This window comes from Amblyomma americanum, chromosome 5 (assembly GCF_052857255.1).
Source record: "Amblyomma americanum isolate KBUSLIRL-KWMA chromosome 5, ASM5285725v1, whole genome shotgun sequence".
NCBI lineage: Eukaryota > Metazoa > Arthropoda > Arachnida > Ixodida > Ixodidae > Amblyomma > Amblyomma americanum.
In genome coordinates, this window is record NC_135501.1 from 120,137,543 (window position 1) to 120,155,365 (window position 17,823).

General features: G+C 43.9%; 1 protein-coding gene across 2 annotated transcripts in view; it reads left to right on the forward strand.

Moving 5' to 3' along the window:
• Positions 1-7,867: 7,867 nt before the first annotated feature.
• LOC144132632 (carboxypeptidase inhibitor SmCI-like) overlaps positions 7,868-17,823 on the forward strand; it is a 33,357-nt gene continuing 23,401 nt past the window's right edge. Inside the window, exons 1-4 of one of the 2 annotated variants that reach the window (XM_077665178.1) lie at positions 7,872-8,297; positions 11,541-11,597; positions 13,144-13,332; positions 14,726-14,773. In XM_077665178.1, coding sequence (XP_077521304.1) covers positions 8,255-8,297; positions 11,541-11,597; positions 13,144-13,332; positions 14,726-14,773 — 337 coding nt within the window. In that variant the 5' untranslated portion in view covers positions 7,872-8,254. Of the gene's footprint in view, positions 8,298-11,540; positions 11,598-13,143; positions 13,333-14,725; positions 14,774-17,823 lie in introns of both variants that reach the window. The other variant, XM_077665179.1, reaches the window with a different exon arrangement.

The window sequence follows — 17,823 nt, forward strand, 5'->3', positions numbered from 1 at the left end:
CTTCTCATGCATGACCTAGCACTACAAAGCCTGTGCAGGATGCCAATGGCCTGAACTGCTTTTGCAGAAACTTGCTCAATGTGTGCTCAATGCCTCCAGGATAGGGTAGAGTAGCATATTACTTCGAGGTACTTCACTGTCTGAACTTGAGGAATTATGTTAATTCTATAGACCAGACCGATACTCACAGGAACAGAAACTGGAAATACTAAAAATGCGCATTTATTCACATTGAGGGACAGATGAATTCTTTCCAACCAGTTGTCAAGAACATTGAGGAAATTTTGCAGGATTCGATAAAGAGTGTGAATGTCACCTGCTGATGCAAAAAATGCAATATCGTCGACGTAAACATAAGTTTTCACAGTTTGAATGCATGGAATGGAGCTTAGGAAAGTGTTAAAAAGAGCAGGTGAGAGAACTGATCCTTGCGGTACACCTCTTGTCTGTTGAAATCTCTTTGAGGAAACACCATTTTTGCAGAAATAAAATTCGCTATATTTAAAAAAAGCAAAAATTCAGGCTACAAAATAGCTTGGGAAGTTGAGTTCCTGTAATCTGAGTAACAGAGTCGAGTGCTTAACGCTGTCGTACGGTTTACTCACATCCAAGGAGACAAGCGCAGCGAACGGTTTTCTGTTGCGTGCTAATTTAATACGACTCTCTAGGTCAGTATGAGCACACCAAATTGAACAACCCGGTCTGAAACAAATTTGACACGGATTCAAGAGAGCATTTTGTGAAATGAATGACACGGCTGAGAAGGACCCTTTCCACCAATTTCACTATAGGTTCGATGCTAATGAAATAGGGCGTATGTTGTCTAAAGTCAAGCCCTCCCCTTGCTTTTTAAGGAATGGAACTATTTCAGCAAGGCGCCACTCATGAGGTAGCCAAGCACCTTTAATAGAATGGTTAACTAGAGCCAACAAGTCTTCAGGAGATTCATTGAAAAAAATTTTGATTGTAGATGAAGTGACCTTATCGGGGCCAGGAGCCGCTGGGGATCAGCTCAGAACAATTTGCTACAGCTCATGCATAGAGACCTCATTGAAATCACATGAGGCGGATGTGAATATAGCAGGAGAAGGTAGAGCGGATGTAAAGTGAAGCTCTAGGCCACGCCCAATATCCTCTAAGGCCTTTGCGATGTCAGCAGGGGACTGAACGAGGGATTCAATGTTGACAGCCGGTGGAATCACCTTATTGCGCCTCATGAAATTCAACAAAGCTCATTTATTTCCTGATTGCGAAAGGAAATCATAATGATGTGCATTATACTCCTCCTTCGCACGGGCGACAGTGCGGTTAAATGTTGCTGCAACATACGTATAATCCAACCAATTTTTTGGCATTGATTGATGAGAAGTTTCTTCCCAGCTGCTTTCCGTCGTCTATATGCACGCGTGCACTCAGGATTCAACCAATTGTTCGCGATTGCACCCTTGGTTTCCTTAACCAAAATTCAGACTTTTGCCTTGCATGGTCCAGTACTGAACATAGATATGTTGCCTTACATCCGCAATTCTCTTAGCGCAAAGGTCTGATGTGATTTGGAGAGCTGATTTTAGCATGTCTTTAGAGCAACTGTAATTTATTAACGTGCATTGATGTCGTTCAGGAAGAGTTAATTTACACGCAAACTTGAAACTAATCGGTAGATGATCACTGTTTGTTGCACAGTCATCAGGCGCCCAAGACATAACAGAGACTCCTTGGGAGGAAAAAGTTAAATCCAGGGCAGAGCGGCATTGACTCCAAACAGACGTAGGCAATTCGGACTTTTTGTAGATCAAGTTGTTGTCAGAAATCCAATCAAATAGTCTAGAACCAAATATGTCTGTTTTAAACCACCCCGTCACATGGTGCGAATTGAAGTCTCCAAGTAATAAAACCTGAGAACGGCTACTAGACATGAGTGAGTCAAGGGGCCCAGTGTCATGCACACCGGACGGGAAATATGCATCAGCTATTGAAAAGGACTGTTGGCCTAGCATTTCACTTTAATTGTCCGCATATTGGAAAGATATGCATGCCCTGTGGCAAAACATTGCAGAGATGAGTACTAATAACCCTCCCCCTTGTGATGACCGGTCAAGCTGGAACGGACGGTAATTCTTGAGATGATAATTGAAATATGTAGTTAGCCATGTTTCCTCTAATGCAAATAAATCTGGTAGAAGCTGATTGCATAGGCAATTTAAATATTTTGAAGTGGGGAATATGGATCGGCATTTCCACTGGAGTACACTAAAGTATCCTATCTTTTCGGCGGTGCCGCAGCCGCGACTGCCTTTTCTATAATCTTGGTCTTAGGATTTTGACTTGCGTTACTTTTCTTTGTCTTTTACTGGGGGCAAGATGGACATGCAATATTCAAAGGAAACCCACTTCGTTTCTGGGCGTGGAGATCAGATTCCATATCCACACAGTCCATGGAGGATGCGTTCATAACACTGTTCGGAGGAGAGGCCTGAGAAATCTTTTTTGCTCATATTGTTTTTAGCCCAGCGGAGCGGAACATATTACCACAGAAGGAGGAGCAGCTTCCGAAGCCAAAGAAGGCAAGAGCGGAAAGGTGGGAACCTGCAGCATATTTGTCATCTAGGTAGCTACTACCTGCGAAATGCACGTCGAAAATATTTCCATAATGCGATTCATTGCATTTTCCACATATTACTCAACTGCCGCTGTAATAGCCTGGGACCATCTGGCATCCATTATGGGTGGGCATTTGGCGGCCACACTAGAGTACTGGGGCTCTCTCCTCGACTGCGGCAAAAGCTTCTCTCCACGTTAATCTGCGATGGTCTATAAGCTCGAGCACCTGAACTTCTTGTGCTCGTGCAGGGCAGTCAGGCGAATTAGCAGGGTGAGCACCACTACACAAACAACATTTCTCTTGCTGTTCGTGACATTCCTCTCTGCAATGACCTTCCACACAAGCACAGCAGCGTAAGGCCGATTTGCAGGTTTTGCCGCCGTGGCCAAATCGCCAGCAGTTTCGACCCTGAAAGGGCCGAGAGTTAAATCTATCTACTAGAAATACCAATGGCCACACATTAATCTCTGAAAGGGCAGAATATTCCTGCAAATGTGGCAATGACGGATTCCGTGGGAATTTTTACTGCGTCGATCATCCTGCTGCATCGATAGACAGCAAATCACTCCCGCAGGCGAGAGGTTCTCAAGCTGATACCAGTGCTAAAACAGAAATAGAATCATTACTAAACTGTCATTCCTGTCAAAACTACATAACGTCGCCCACGCGAATCGCCCCACAATCAGCAACACTTCTTGATGAGTTTATAAGCAATTCATATCCTTCTCTTGTCAGAGCTGGCACTTTAATGAACAACATTAGCGACCACTTGCCTATATTTTTATTCGTCAGTCAAGTTAAAAATGCACCTAAAAAACTGCGTTAGGAATATTTCTACAGACTCATAACTCCTGAAACGCTATCTGCTTTTAGAGACTGCTTAAGCATAGTAAGCTGGAGCGATGTGCTTACAGAGAGCGACCCCAACTTAGCATACGATTTATTTATAGAAACTTTCTCTGAAAGATACTTTGCGTGTGTCCCGATCAAGGTATTTAAAACATGCAAATAAGTCAGAAACCGTGGATAAATAAAGCAGTAAGCTTATGAAACATCGGGATAAACTGTTCAAGAGATTTATAGTAAGTAAATCCCCCGAAGCGCTCAAGGTTCAAGAAATACAGAAAATTTGTCACTAAACACCTTCGTGATGCAAAAAAGCAATATTATTCTAACCTATTCAACTCAATACAAGGTCCCCCAGACAATGTAGGAAAGGCACTTAACACTGTAATTAAAAGTGCATCAGAAGCGGTAACTAATGTAGTTAAGGATGGGACAGTAATTGAAGGCGCTGAGTTAGCCAACGCATTCAATGACTTCTTTCTTTCAGTTGGTGACCCTAGCCCCAGCACTTCTGACCTAATATATATAAATGACAGAAGTAATCCAACCGTATTTCAAGAGCCAGTCTAAAATATTGAGGTTGTAGCCACTTTTTTAGCCTTGAGCAATAGCAGAGCCGCGGACGCGGGCAATATTCAAATGAAGCCTGTAAAACACGTAATTGATTTACTAGCTCCTTGTCTTACCCTTATTTTCAATATTAGTTTGTCGACGGGAATTTTTCCCCGATGGTTGCAAATTGCGAAAGTTAAAGTTGTATTTAAAAAGGGTAACAGAAATGATTTGTCCAACTACCGTCCTATGCCGATTCTACTTGTGTTTTCCAAGGTTTTGAGAAAATAATAAAGAAATATGCGATGCCGGTTAGCGGACTGAAGTAACTCTCACTTGCCTACATCTGGTCAGAATACCATAAATGTGTGCACGTCTACACGGATGGATCTGCGTCTCCAAATGCCTCAACAGCAGCTTTCGCTATCCCTGCAAAACAGACGACCCGTAGATTCATTTTGGGACACAAGTCTACTTCAACCGCTGCAGAGCTTGTGGGCCTTCGGGAATCGATTCGCCACATCTGCGGAGAACCGCCTCAGGAGTGGTGCATTTTCACCGACTGTAAACCTGCGCTACACATTTTAGGATGCTTCCTACGCCACACAGCCTACCGAGCTCTGGCTATTGATATCATTAGTCTCGTATCATTTGCTCAGGGAAACGGCCAACGTATAGTGTTTCAGTGGATCCCAGGACACTGCGGACTCGATGGAAATGAGACCGCCGACGCTGAAGCAAGGAGCGCCTTCAGCAGTGGCCTGCGTACAGCTGTACCGTTCTCTATCGTGGACACAACTTGTCTCCATTCGGAATTGATGAGGAGGGCGACGGCTAGGTACTGGGCCCTGCCAGACACCCGCCATATCCGCCTTAAACGGCTAGATCCGATGATGACCTTTTCAGTTTCCCGCGGAATACCTCGCCCTATTGCATGCGTTATCCGTAGACTACGTTTAAACGTGGCATTCACGCGCAAATACTTGCACTTAATAGGACAAGCGGACTCCCCGGAATGTACCACATGTTCCGTGCTAGAGACAATAGAACATGTTTTAGTGGCGTGTCCAGGATATGCACGTGAAAGACTCATACTCACATCTGCTCTGAACCCTATGGACACATCGCTCCTCTCTGAGGATTTGATCCTCGGCGCTTGGCCAGAAGATTTAGAACTGTAAAGGCAACGCGAGCGCTTTCACGCTTTTTGAGCGATACGGACCTTGTCTCGCGTTTGTGATGTCAGAAAGTGTGCCTTGTTTTTTTTTAAGTAGTTTTTCATCTGCCTCCTCCCATCATCATCGTACCCCATCGTGACCTTCTTTTATCTCCTCTTCCCGTCCCCCAGAGCAGAGTAGCAGGCCAGATATTTATTTTTCCGGCCAACCTCTCTGCCTTTCCTATCAATAAACCCTCTCTCTCTCTCTCTTGAGAAAATAATTTCTAAACGCCTGACTTCTTTCACTGACCGCTTTAACTTGATAAGCTGCTTACAGTATGGTTTTCTCAAAAACAAATCTTCTGAGCTCGCACTACTCGCCCAAAGAGAATTCGTTTTAGGAAAATTTGAATGCACAAATATGGCACTTGGGCTTTTTCTGAATTTCTCAAAATCCTTCTACTTAATTAATCATGAACTTCTGCTACAAAAACTTGATAACTATGTCATAAGAGGCATCGCGAAAAAATGAATTATGTCCTACTTGCAATACCGTTCTCAATTTGTCGTCATTGAAGGAGAACATTCCTTGATAAAATCTAATAAAGCAGGTGACCCGCAGGGAAGCATACTGGGCCCGTTTCTGTTCATCCTATATATCAATCGGATAGACCGCATCGATTAAATGGCCCATCATATAATCTATGCTGATGACCCGAGTTTGTTCTTTTCAGGTGAATCATGTGCAGATTTAGCTAGTCGAGCAAATCGCGCACTGTCCAAAATTAATGCATGGGCCCAAATGAACTGCCTTAAAGTTAACAGTAATAAAACAAAGGCTGTTTTATTTTACGGCCCCCATACACGTGTGCAGTTGCCTCTTATTTTGTTAAATAACTCTGAATTTGAAGTGGTCAAAAACTTTAAATCACTGGGCTTATACTTTTCACAAAACATGACGTGGGATCATCACGTGAAATATATTATTAATAAACTATCTAAGACAACCGGCATTATGCGCCGTCACTGCTACTTCTTCCCTACGTCTGTTAACATACTCATATATAATTCTTTATTTTCTTCTTTATTAAGTAACGGGTTTCTTGTGTCGTCAACAACAGCTGGAAATATTAGTAAACTTTCCGTCTTAAAAAAAGAGCATTACGCCTAGCCTGTCAAGTCCCTTATCGCTCTCATGCTGCAGGTTTATTTAAGAAGCACCATGTATAATTCAGGTTTCATCAATGTATGACTACAAGCAATGTCGTTTGTATAATCTCTGTGTACTAAAAATAATGATGCCATAACAAGCTTAGCACGGCTAACGGAAAACTTTCCTATTTATAATATTCGACATCCCGAAGTGTGGTACGTCGCCAAATGCAGAACCAATTATGGACATCAAATGCTGAAATTTCTACTTCCCACGCTACTAAATCACGTATTAAAAGAAACTAACATTGACATATCTGGTGTATCACCAAAAGAACTGCGTGAAATGTTTGTATAATGATGCCATACACTGATCTTTTTTTCTTATTTTCTTTTCCTGGTACTTTCCTCTTCGTATGATGTAGCTTAACTCATGTATGTGTTTTGTCCAAGTCTATTTTCTTAGCAGCTCGCTTCTATGCTGCCCGTGTGGTAGGGGATCAGGGCTCCTCAAGCTGTTTTTCACAGTTTTTGCCTGCCCTCCTTGTAACCTTTTTTTTGTTGCTGAATAAAATTGATTTTATTTGATTTTACTTCACACCGCCGAAACAAAACAACGAATGGCGCGTCGCGACCGCCTGAATGTTCAGCAAAGCAAAACTGTATTGGACTAGATTGGATTAGGTCAGTGTTGTTGGGCGCGGTGCATGATAAAGGCGTTGAGCGGGTTGGATGATGGACGATTTCCAGGAATGGCACCGAAATGTGAAATTAGCATTCAAGTATGGGGAGAGGAGGGGCGCTTGCTCTGAATTTTGCGGTAGATGTGTAAGAGAACAGGCTGGATTTAAGAGAGGCCCGCCCTCTATAAGTGCAGTGCCTTGTTTACCTTTTTGTAATTTCGTCATACAGACGCAATCGATGAACGCACGGAATACAGCGATCTGGATGAAGAAAGTATGGCCAACCACAGCGAAAATTAATTGTACGAAAAGACCAATGACCACATTAGCGATAGTACTCCTGTGGTCTTAGAGGCAAAATAAGGCACTGTGCATGCATCAACCACCCTCATATTTCAATTGGTTATCTCTCTGGGCAATGCAGCAAGAGAAGCATGCTAAAGCGCTTTGCATTGTGGCGAGCTGCGTCAGAATTCCTTTCAAAAGATTCCAGATATAGGCGTAGAGGTAGCGGACAGCCAGAAAATCTGCATCTGTGTTGGCCTGTGTAACTGCAGTGCAGACACGCATCGACAGCGAGGTCGCGAGCACATAGTACATGCTCGTAAACAACACACAACGAACCAGAATTTTCAATTTGGACACTTTGCCATGATATGAAGGAAGGCCGCATCTCTCTACGAGCTCCCTGCTGAAGCTGCAAAAGACATAAGTGTTGCTGAACGCATGAGTTCAATAGCAACCTCGGCAATGATACGATAAGGCCCCTTGTGTTTACGCCTCCAGAGCCGCACGGTGCCGCCACAGCTTATCGCGAAGAGACAAGCCTAGTACCAACACCACGAGGAATCCTCTATCGGCAGGGTACCTTCCACCTTATGAATGTCCGTGTAAAGAAAAAACATATGAATTATCCCGATGATCGATGATTGAAGCATTGCAAGAAGAGCGTGGCCTTTTAGCAAGCCGGTTAGAGCTACGGTTCTCGCGTGTTTCTTATGATCTATGTGGTCTCCAATTGGCCACAACAGCAGTGCGCTGACATGCCAGCGTAAACAGCTTGTTTGCAAGGTAGTGCCCTCGGCAGTTGTCGACTCACTTTTTCTTCGTGAACCACGTGTATCAGTTCCACGTAGGCTCGGCAGAAAGGTTTTCTTTTATCACTTATGCAACACAGCTGCTTTTTCAGGCGTCCCGTAGGTACACCCTGCGAGTTTTTTGCCCCGCGGACAGTGCAGCTTGAGCACCCCTCGAGACAGCATGAAGGTGCTCGTACTTCTGTCGCTTTTCGGCGTCGGGTTGGGTGAGTAAACTCTTCATCGACGCTTTAATGTTGGTTGGTTTCTCCATGAGGCCAGCTTTACCTTGATACCTAATGCAGCTGATGGTCCTGAGAATTTTTTCTGAGTAACGGCTGTAACCCTGACGAATTTTGTTGTTAAAAGAAGCCTGATTGCGGAGGCTGAATGGTAGGCAAACATTTATTATGCAAACATGCTGGCTGCCTGCCATCAGCAAGTTTTACAAATCGACATATTCGTGCACATTCAATAGTGCGAAAGTCCTATTCCCATGGGTAAACACCGATCAATACGTTGAGATGTTTTTTCGGGTTTTCTAAGATCTTGCGATGCTTGTGCGTTTGTGCCTCGCGAAAGGAATAAAAAAAGGAACAAATATCCGTGACTGAGATTCGAACCCGCGGCGCGGACAGAACAGCTTTGCTGGCCACTGCAGGAGAGCACTAGGCTACCGCCGCAGCTGAGCAGGCCTGGTGTTGAAGTGCAACACACTTTCATGCTGTGCACACTGCACATCGCCTTCTCAATCAAGTAATGCTACTATCAAACTGATACTCGCGCGTTGAGCTGTGAAGCGGTAGTGACAAACAGATGTGTGCTGCATGTGTTAGCGTGGACAACGTTGTTGCAGAACGACGACACTACAGTAATACGCGTTCGCTTTGACAGCATTGCTTGAGAAAGTAAGCACTAGAGCATAGGCAAACGGCGCCCTCTAGGTAAACTTCCATTCACGGTGGAAAAGTTGAAGACGGTGACAACTGGCTGCCTAGGTGAGTGGACACCTCTGTCGCGCTTTCAAGTACGCAGCCATGGTGTCCACGTGGAAAAGAACTGTTGTCGCACAATATATCGTGCTTAGGAGTGCTAAGCCGCCAGCAATTTTTTCCTCCTTTACTTTAATATTTGTATACTTTCGTATCCCAGGTTTTTAAACATACAGCAAAGTACCAAGTGAAACTGTAGCGTACAAGAGTAATATTACGGGACTGCTAAAATCAACTTCATGTTTTTATTGATTTTGTTTCATGTAAGCAAGTCACCCAGTATATTGTTCTACTTCTATTGCTGAATGTGAGGTTGCTTAAAAAGCAATTGCGCTTCAACTGCCCTCAAGTTCATGATCGTACATATCGCTCAGCCTTCTTCAGCGCACCGATGGGTGTTATCCATCCTCATACGTGCCTGCAGTCTTTTCTCAAGCTGAGAACTACAACAACGTTTATAAAAGAATACCGTGCACTTATAATTTATAGATTATTGAGGTACATTGAAGCCTCAGGGATTGTAGGTTACAACAGGTCAAAGCGTGCAGTACACAAGTCTTTACGCGGGTTTAAATGACGAGAGAAATTAAGAACAAATGACAAGTGCAGGCTGAAACACAATGAAGGGAAACACCGTCTGCCGACATGGGCAGACCAGAACGTCATACCTGCGACCATCCCGTTGCGGCTCGGTATTAGGTCTAATTTGTCAAGAACCACCAATGCGGCGACAATGAGGCACAGGGATGGCCTCTCCGCCGGTTCCGGCTTTTGAATTTCATCGGTGTAAGTCGTCTTTAAGTTGCAAATGTGTGAAAATTTCAGACGCACACAGGCACGTATATACAGACACACACAAACAGAGGTATCTTACGCAGTTCGTCCAGATGTTCTAAAAGTGACATTGGATTCACTGCGTTACACCGATGGTTGAGTGATAGCTCTTTCTTGTTTTACTATGATTTTGCTCTTTATTATCTTTTCGCTTGGCTTGCTTGCGGCTACTATTTGTGCTCGGATGAAGTGCTCAGTTGCAAGTTTTAACCATTTAGCCCCGGTCAAAGTACACTGGGTCAGTTTTTGAGGCCACTATTGTGTTGGCCATGGTCAAATTGACCTGTGTATCGATTTTGATTCAAATTCGAGATGTTGGAAAATCGTGGGTTGGCCCAAACTTGGTCTTTGCCAAGGCCAAATTTAGAGGTCAGCATCTTATTGCCCATATTCAACGTAGCCTGCATATAGACTCTGCTCAAAATTATAGGTCAAATTTGGGAGTGAGGTTGGCAAACATAAGAAATGGCCCGGGACAAAATTGGAGGACAGAACAGTATTGCGCATCGTGCACATGGATCTCAGTTCAAATCGATGAAGGTGAGATTTCGGGGTTGTGGCGATCAAATATTGTGAGCAGGGTGGGCCAGTGTTGTTAACGACCGGGGTCAAATTTGTGAGCACCTTCGAATCGGCCATAGCGAAAGTATCCTTCGATATCTTACTTAAGGCTGTTGGAATTGAAAAAATTGTCCGATGATCATTTCAATGTGAGATGACTAAATGAACTGAAAATCGATACTCGCACTTAGTACAGCTACCTTTCTGAAAGCGGTAAACATAGTTTTGGTACACACGACGCTTAGTCGAAAATCTGTTTCAACTGGCCGGGCTGATTTGCACCGCGTCGAAGCAGGTAGGTAGTGCATTTTCTAGCGTCCTGCGCTCTATACGGCTTCTCAAAATGCAACGGAAGTTAGTGCTTCCTTTTGAGGGTAGTTAAAAATGTGCGCGGCAAATATTTTAGGGCGTGGTGAAGCTCGCCTCTTTATGGGTAAGGTGCGTGCATTTTAAAATTATGTTCTCTATTCCTGTTTTCGAGATGTTGCGAGAACAGGGATTGCAAGTGAATTTTTGGCGTACGCCTTGGCATGAGACCACGATTTTGAAGATTTCCCAGGGGACACAATTGCAACTCTCTCAGGGAACGGCGAACATTTGAAGGCCGCAGCGAGAGGCTCGCTTTGCGACCTCACGCTCCAGTTTCTTATACACTTGTTGAAGAATTTAGCATTAGCCGGCGAAAAATTTCAGGTTCCACTACCAGTGTAAGTCGCTCGGTCTTGTTGCTATTTAAAAACGCTCAGGCTATATTTTTTATTGAAATTTCTCTCTGATGGATAACTGTGGCCTTGTGTGTGAAAATATCAAAATCTGTGCCCAATGATGTATTGCTTCACACTATTTTTCTCGACTTCTTTTCTAAGCACCGTTTTCTTAGTTGTGCATGGCATACATTTTGATGAGTTCACTAGTTAGGCACAATTCAAGCGCCACTTCTCAAACTAACTTCGAATAACCCAAAACCATTATGAAAAAGAAGAAAATTAAATCGCTTTCTTCACGTCTCACACCTGTATTGCTGGGATTAAAAAGTGAGGAAAGCAAACGAAGTACGCAAAGTCCATTTTTTGTTACATGCAGAGTGCACCGCCCAGGCTCCGAATACCATCACGCTCCTTGCCGAAGAAGAAACGGAGGGCAAGTAGTACACTTGAGAATTTTATTCCCACTGACAAGCTGAAAATGAAAGCCATATATATTCTAGCAAATCCATGTCGCCTATCACGATGCTAGCAAAATTATCAGCTCCAAATATTCCTTTCGGAGATAATAAATTTTTCATAAACAAGCCATTGGGATGGTTTTCTTTTGTTCCAATTTGATTGCCAGAGTGTAATCATGATATAGCCACGCAGAGTGTAATATGCATTGAAATATTGGCTACCTAAATAGACAGCTCCCATTGTGAATAATGCGCTGAGAGAGTTTATGTTCATCAGATAAGTGACACATGCATCGCAAATTGTTTTGCTTATTAGACCATAAACCACAGATTATTACAACTCCAGGAAATTTTAGAGCATGTTTTTTGGTGCACACTGCCGTTATTACCAGATTGATTGGTGAGCTCGTCCGTCCCACGTGGCTGACGATAGGAATGGGTATGGAGCGCCTCGAAAAAAATTATGGCTAGGTGCGATTATCAAAATAGTTCTGCATCGCACACAAAGACACGAAGCATGGCGCTATTGCGGCATGCAGTTTGTCTGGTGACCTCGGGCCCTGCTGCCGACGCCACATCTAATAAGCCAAACTGGCGGATTGACCTGTTCAATTAGGAGATGCAGGAATGTATGATGGAATTTGTTTGTTGTTGGCCGGTAAGCCTTTTTTAATACCTACCATCTGAATAAAGCCGTGCCATGTTTCGGTGAAACCTTTAGCGACAGCCGGACTATGCCAGGCAAAATTAATCAAATATATCGAAAGCTGTTTTTGTGTTATTAGCACTTACGCTACGGCATGACGGCTAGCGCTATTAAACACGAAGGACAACAAAAAAATAACGACGGGACACACCAATTTTGTATTTTCGTTGTTCCTTGAGTTTTTTAGCGCTAGCTAGCACGTCGCAGTCAGTTAACCAACATCACCAGTTAAGTCTACTTTCTTTGTTAATGTGCACTAAACGAGGCTGTCAGATTTTCTATAACACAACGTTTCTGCCATTCCCTACTGTGGTGATGGTGGCATTAGGTTTGAGGCAATATTAACCTCACATTGCGCATGACGGCAATTTTTCTAGCTGTGTAGTGCAGCTTTAACAAATACAGAGCCTTTACGACTGCCCCAGAAGGCCATTATCTAAGAATTTTGTAATTATCTTTGCCATAGCCAGCGTGTTAGCTAAATGATCTAAAGAGATCTCCGCGTGAGAGTCGCAGTCCTGTGAAACTTGCCGTTTTCTTAGGCTGCGCAAAAGTGTCGCGCGCTCATCACGGAAACCTGAGCACATTAGAGTAAAAGCTTGCTCATCTCTCGCAGAGGCACAAATATAGCACACAGTAATGCAACAAGATGGATTTTGTGCAGCCATGCCGGCATGTAGGCAGAGCAAGTGCGCAGGCGGCCCAAAAGAGAGGCTTTTCAGTTGGGACACGGGATACACTGTGGCAATTGCAGTGAAGGCGGGGGATTTCTTGTTAAAATGGGCCTGTTCGTAAATGTCCTTCCGATCCTGCAGCCGACTACGACTTCGAGACATACTGCACGCCGCGTGCTGAGCGTGGTCCTTGCAGAGGTCACTTTCCTAGCTGGTGGTTCAATGCCGTGGTGAGAACGTGCGAGCCATTCGTGTACACCGGTTGTGAGGGCAACTACAACAACTACGTCAGCAAGGAGGCATGTGAACTTACCTGTTTGAGGCGAGGAGGTGAGATCTGTGCTCCCTACGTCCTCTTTGTTTTGTCTTTAATTGTGACTGTTTTCACATATTAATGAACGAGGGGAAAATAGAATGGCAATCGGGCAGGCTTCGTTAACGCTTGAAGTTAAGGAATAATATAATTGGTAGGTCCTCAGCCCGACAGATGTACACCAAATGGGTGAAGGGCTCCGGAAGTTTCGATCCCCTTGGGATCTGTAACGTGGGCAGCAATCGCACAGTACGCGGCCCTCTAGAATTTGGCCTCCATCGAAATGTGACCCACGCGGCCGAAATCGAACCCTTGTCCTTCGGGTCAGCACCCGAGCGCCATAACCACAGAGCCGTCGCGGCGGACGCAATTATTCAGTATCAAGAGTATTAAGCGCCCGCTACGAACGCTACACCGCCTGCACGCTTTCACAATCAAAGCTTAAGGTCTTGCTTCTTCAGAATTGTGCAATAGAGAAGAGTACAAAAAGCCATCGACACTGCTTCTAAACGTGCCCCATGTACTGACTGTGGTGGCGGTAGATTCTCACTTTGGGGTATTGTCGCGCAGAACACAAGCAAGAGCTACAAAAGGTTCATGAGCATAGTAGATGCGGCTGTAGGAGAAGTATAACGAGAACATGTTAAAAGAACCAATTTTCTCGGCGAAATATCTTTTCGGCGCTTGGTTTGCTGGCCTAATACACGTTATTCTGACAATCAAAATATCAAAAAGAGGTAAGAGCAGCAGCAGGAGCATTCTGCTTGAAACAGGAGCGCCTGCAAGCAACACAGACGGGGTTAGAAAATGCGGTGCTCAAAACTTTGTTGCGTAGCATTTGAGCGATGGCAGCTCCTTGGTTGCTGCTACGGAGTAGAAATTTTGATGCGACTAAAGACGAAAGCACATATTCATATCAGTTTTCTTAGTCTCCTGCAGTGTTCCTGCCCGTAATGATGTCTCAGAAAAACTTGGTGCAGCATTGTCATGTTACATTCATTCTGCAATGTAAAAAGGGGTCGATAACAACAGAATTCTATTTGATACACATTTACGATATGTTGAGAGCCATATGTCTGCCCTCATATCAGGAAAAAAATAGGCTCTCTTTAGTATTTTTATTTCTTCAACCACACGAATGTGTTTCAGGTATCGCTCACGGAGTATTCAGACTGGGAAACTGAAAGGCCTCTAAATTTAAGCAAGAAAACGAGAGAAGATATGGCTGTGAAACATTTTGTTCCTGTCGCTTAAGTTCCCTTTCAAATGGTTTCTTTATAATTTTGGCTTAGGAACTGGTTTGTTGTAAACGACATTCGGTAAGTTTCTTTTATGCCCTTCTCTAAATGCTTGCAAATGCAGGGCTGCTTCTTATGTAAGTATTGCCTAATGCACATGCTTTTGTTTCAGGAGGTTCGCAAACGAGCAATCCGGACATAAAGGAAACGGACCCGCAAGGTACGGAAAAAACTCATGCTATAAGAAACGTTTTCCACACATGCTTTCGCATATGTTAAACGCGCTATTCTCACTCAGCAAATATACCACAGTTATGGCAGCGACATGAAAACTAGAGCAGGTGTTCGTAACAAAGAAGAAGACACAGAGCGAACAAGGCAGGCAAAAACCTCAGCGAGCTTGCAAAACGTTTCGACAGGTCCCCAATCTCTTCTGAGGCCTCCTTTCTTGCTCACTTCATGTTTTTCAAGAGACCCATCTATCTTCAATATCTCTGCCAAAGGCGAAGAACAGGCTCATGTAAACACCCAGAAAATATTTATGGCGTTAGTACTGCGATGGGCATCCTCGAGAAAGAGCGATAAAGTAACATCGAAGAAGGGGGTCAAGCAGGGCGACACAATCTGTACACTACTGTTCATTGCATGTTTCAAAGGCGCATTCGGCTAGTTGTATGAGGAGGACCAGCGGATAATTGTATTAAATAACGCCTCATCAACATCAGATTTGCTGTGAACACTGCAATGCTGAGTAGCTCAGGGGATGTATCGCTTTTTAAATGGGGACTTTAACTGGCATGGGAGACTGTTGCATCGAAAATAAATAGGAAGAAAACCACTGCTCCACACTACAAGAAAATAAACTTATGACAGGTAGCGGAAAATCGGAAATGACAAGGGAATGCGGTCAACCTAGGGCAACTAGTAATAGCAGGTTCGGGCCACAGCAGTGGCATAAATGGGAATTAACGGCGTTATGAAGTGCTTTACTCGTAATCTATGAAGGCTATACTTAAGGGTTGGTTATATTCTGAGCGCTTTTATGCCACCTGAAAGACAGCGTGACTATGTTCGAGAAAAAAGCAGTCTATAATTGAGAGTGAGGCACGGCAAGTGGTTAGGGAATACGTCTACTTAGGGCCGGTAGTAAGTTATGAATTTAATTCATATAAAAGAGAAGCGCTGTGGTGTGAGCAGAGAGACGAACGAGTGGTCGAGAATGAAAGTGTTAAGGGAACAAGGTGGTTGCAGCTGTGACAGGGTACGGTCAGTGGTAAGGTTCTTGCTTGTGCAGACCTAATCAGGGTGATGAGGACAAAGACGCCAAAAACTTCTCTTCTCATATTTTGGTTCAAATTTCGTTTTGCCGTGTTTCCGCTTTTGATGTTTCGAAGAATCACGGAAGGTTAGCAGCAAGAGGTATGGCATGTGGATAGAGCACGCATGAGTATGCTCCACTGATTATGTTTTAATTCATTCCTCTAGAATAAAATGAACTAATTGCGTATAGAGAATCTGAGGTCCGGAGCTGGCCTCACGGTTATTAGACAGAATTTCAAACTTTAACGTGGCGGCTTATACCATTAGCTTCTTTGCATTCGCGAACACTCCGAACTCTAGCCCCATAAAACTTCTTGGTGGGAACAGCCGAAAAAAACCAAAAACGCAGACACAGAAAGGAACACACAGAACGTGGACGAGGCTGACTGTCAACTAAACTTTTTATTGGAAAATCCGCGCTTTTTGTTCCCTTGTCAAAAAGATCTTGCTTTTATCTCCCGTGGGGTTCGTTCAAGAAGGAAATTTCTTTTCTTGATAGAGAGATGGATGGTGTGCTGACGCACCGCTGTCCTGTTTCCCGTATCGCCAATGCCTCAAGGATCTCACGTGTCAATTTGTCTGCATACCTTTTCATGACTTCATGCAACTTGGGCTCACACTTGCGCACTTGTTTGCCTTTTTTGTTTTCTTTACAATCTCTGCAATGCAGGGCTAGATTGCTGCTTGGGGCACCTGATAGCGATGATGCATGTTCTCTTATCCTATCATTAAGGCACCTTCCCGTCTGTCCTATATATTGTTTTCCACAGGACAGGGGGATATTATAAACCACACCTTTAGCACACTCGCTGAATCTTGTTCGGTGTGCGATCTGGCATTGCTGCTTCCTTTGCCTGTTGACTCGAGCACACATGCTGATTGCCTTGTTCGGTGCAGAGCAAACAACCCGGACCCCGTGCCTCTTGCCAATCTTCATGAGGTTGTGGGTCAATCCATGAACATACGGAACCACAGCTAATTTCTCCCTTTCAATGCCTTCTTCATGTTTGAACGAACCCCACTGGAGATAAAAGCAAGATCTTTTTGACAAGGAAACAAAAAGCGCGGATTTTCCAATAAAAAGTTTAGTTGACAGTCAGCCTCGTCTACGTTCTGTGTGTTCCTTTCTGTGTCTGCGTTTTTGGTTTTTTTCGGCTGTTCCCACCAAGAAGAATGAACCAACTAGCTCAGTTTTCTACTCTTTTAACCATAAAACTTCCTTTTGAGTCCTAGATGTTCAAGATTCATGTGCCTTGCAAAAAATAATGTGCTTCGAGTTCACATAGAGGCACAACACAACTACTACTATGTCTTTTTTTTATATGATCTGCAACTTGGCTGTGTTCGCTAACAACAGAACAAGCCCATGAACGGCAGCAGAAAGAATTATGCTACAAACCTAACATATGTGATGTTCAAAGAGAGACGAGTCGTTGACTTCTGTCCGCTCTTCAGGATAGCGCTTTCTATTTTGAGAAATTCTGGGCAAAGCAGGCTCGTTTTATTATGTACTTTGCCATCTCGTTCACATATTTTTGGTGCTTTTAATGCGCAAATATAACAGTTAAAATGCCCTCTTAGTGACAGTTATCCCAAACCTACTCTTTCCTCCGCTTTCACGCTACCCAATGAAGTGATTTCACAAATTGGGGCAGCTTTGCGTGCTTCAAGTGGGCACGGGCTGTGCGTCAAAGGGACTAGTTAAAGACGCCATGTTGTTGCTCCAGCAAGGAGTGGAATTTTCTGTTTTTTACTGTAATTTCAAGAGTTCTACTCGACTTAAACCTGCGTAAGTTGAAAGACCCTGAAGTACCCACGGAAGCGTTCAAGATTAAGGCGCAAACATGAAGCAGACTTTGCTTCTGTTTTACATGCTTTGCGCAAAGATAGCTAAACTCATTTGTTTTTTTTTGTTGCTATGGAGCAGACCCACAACAGAAAAAAATGAGA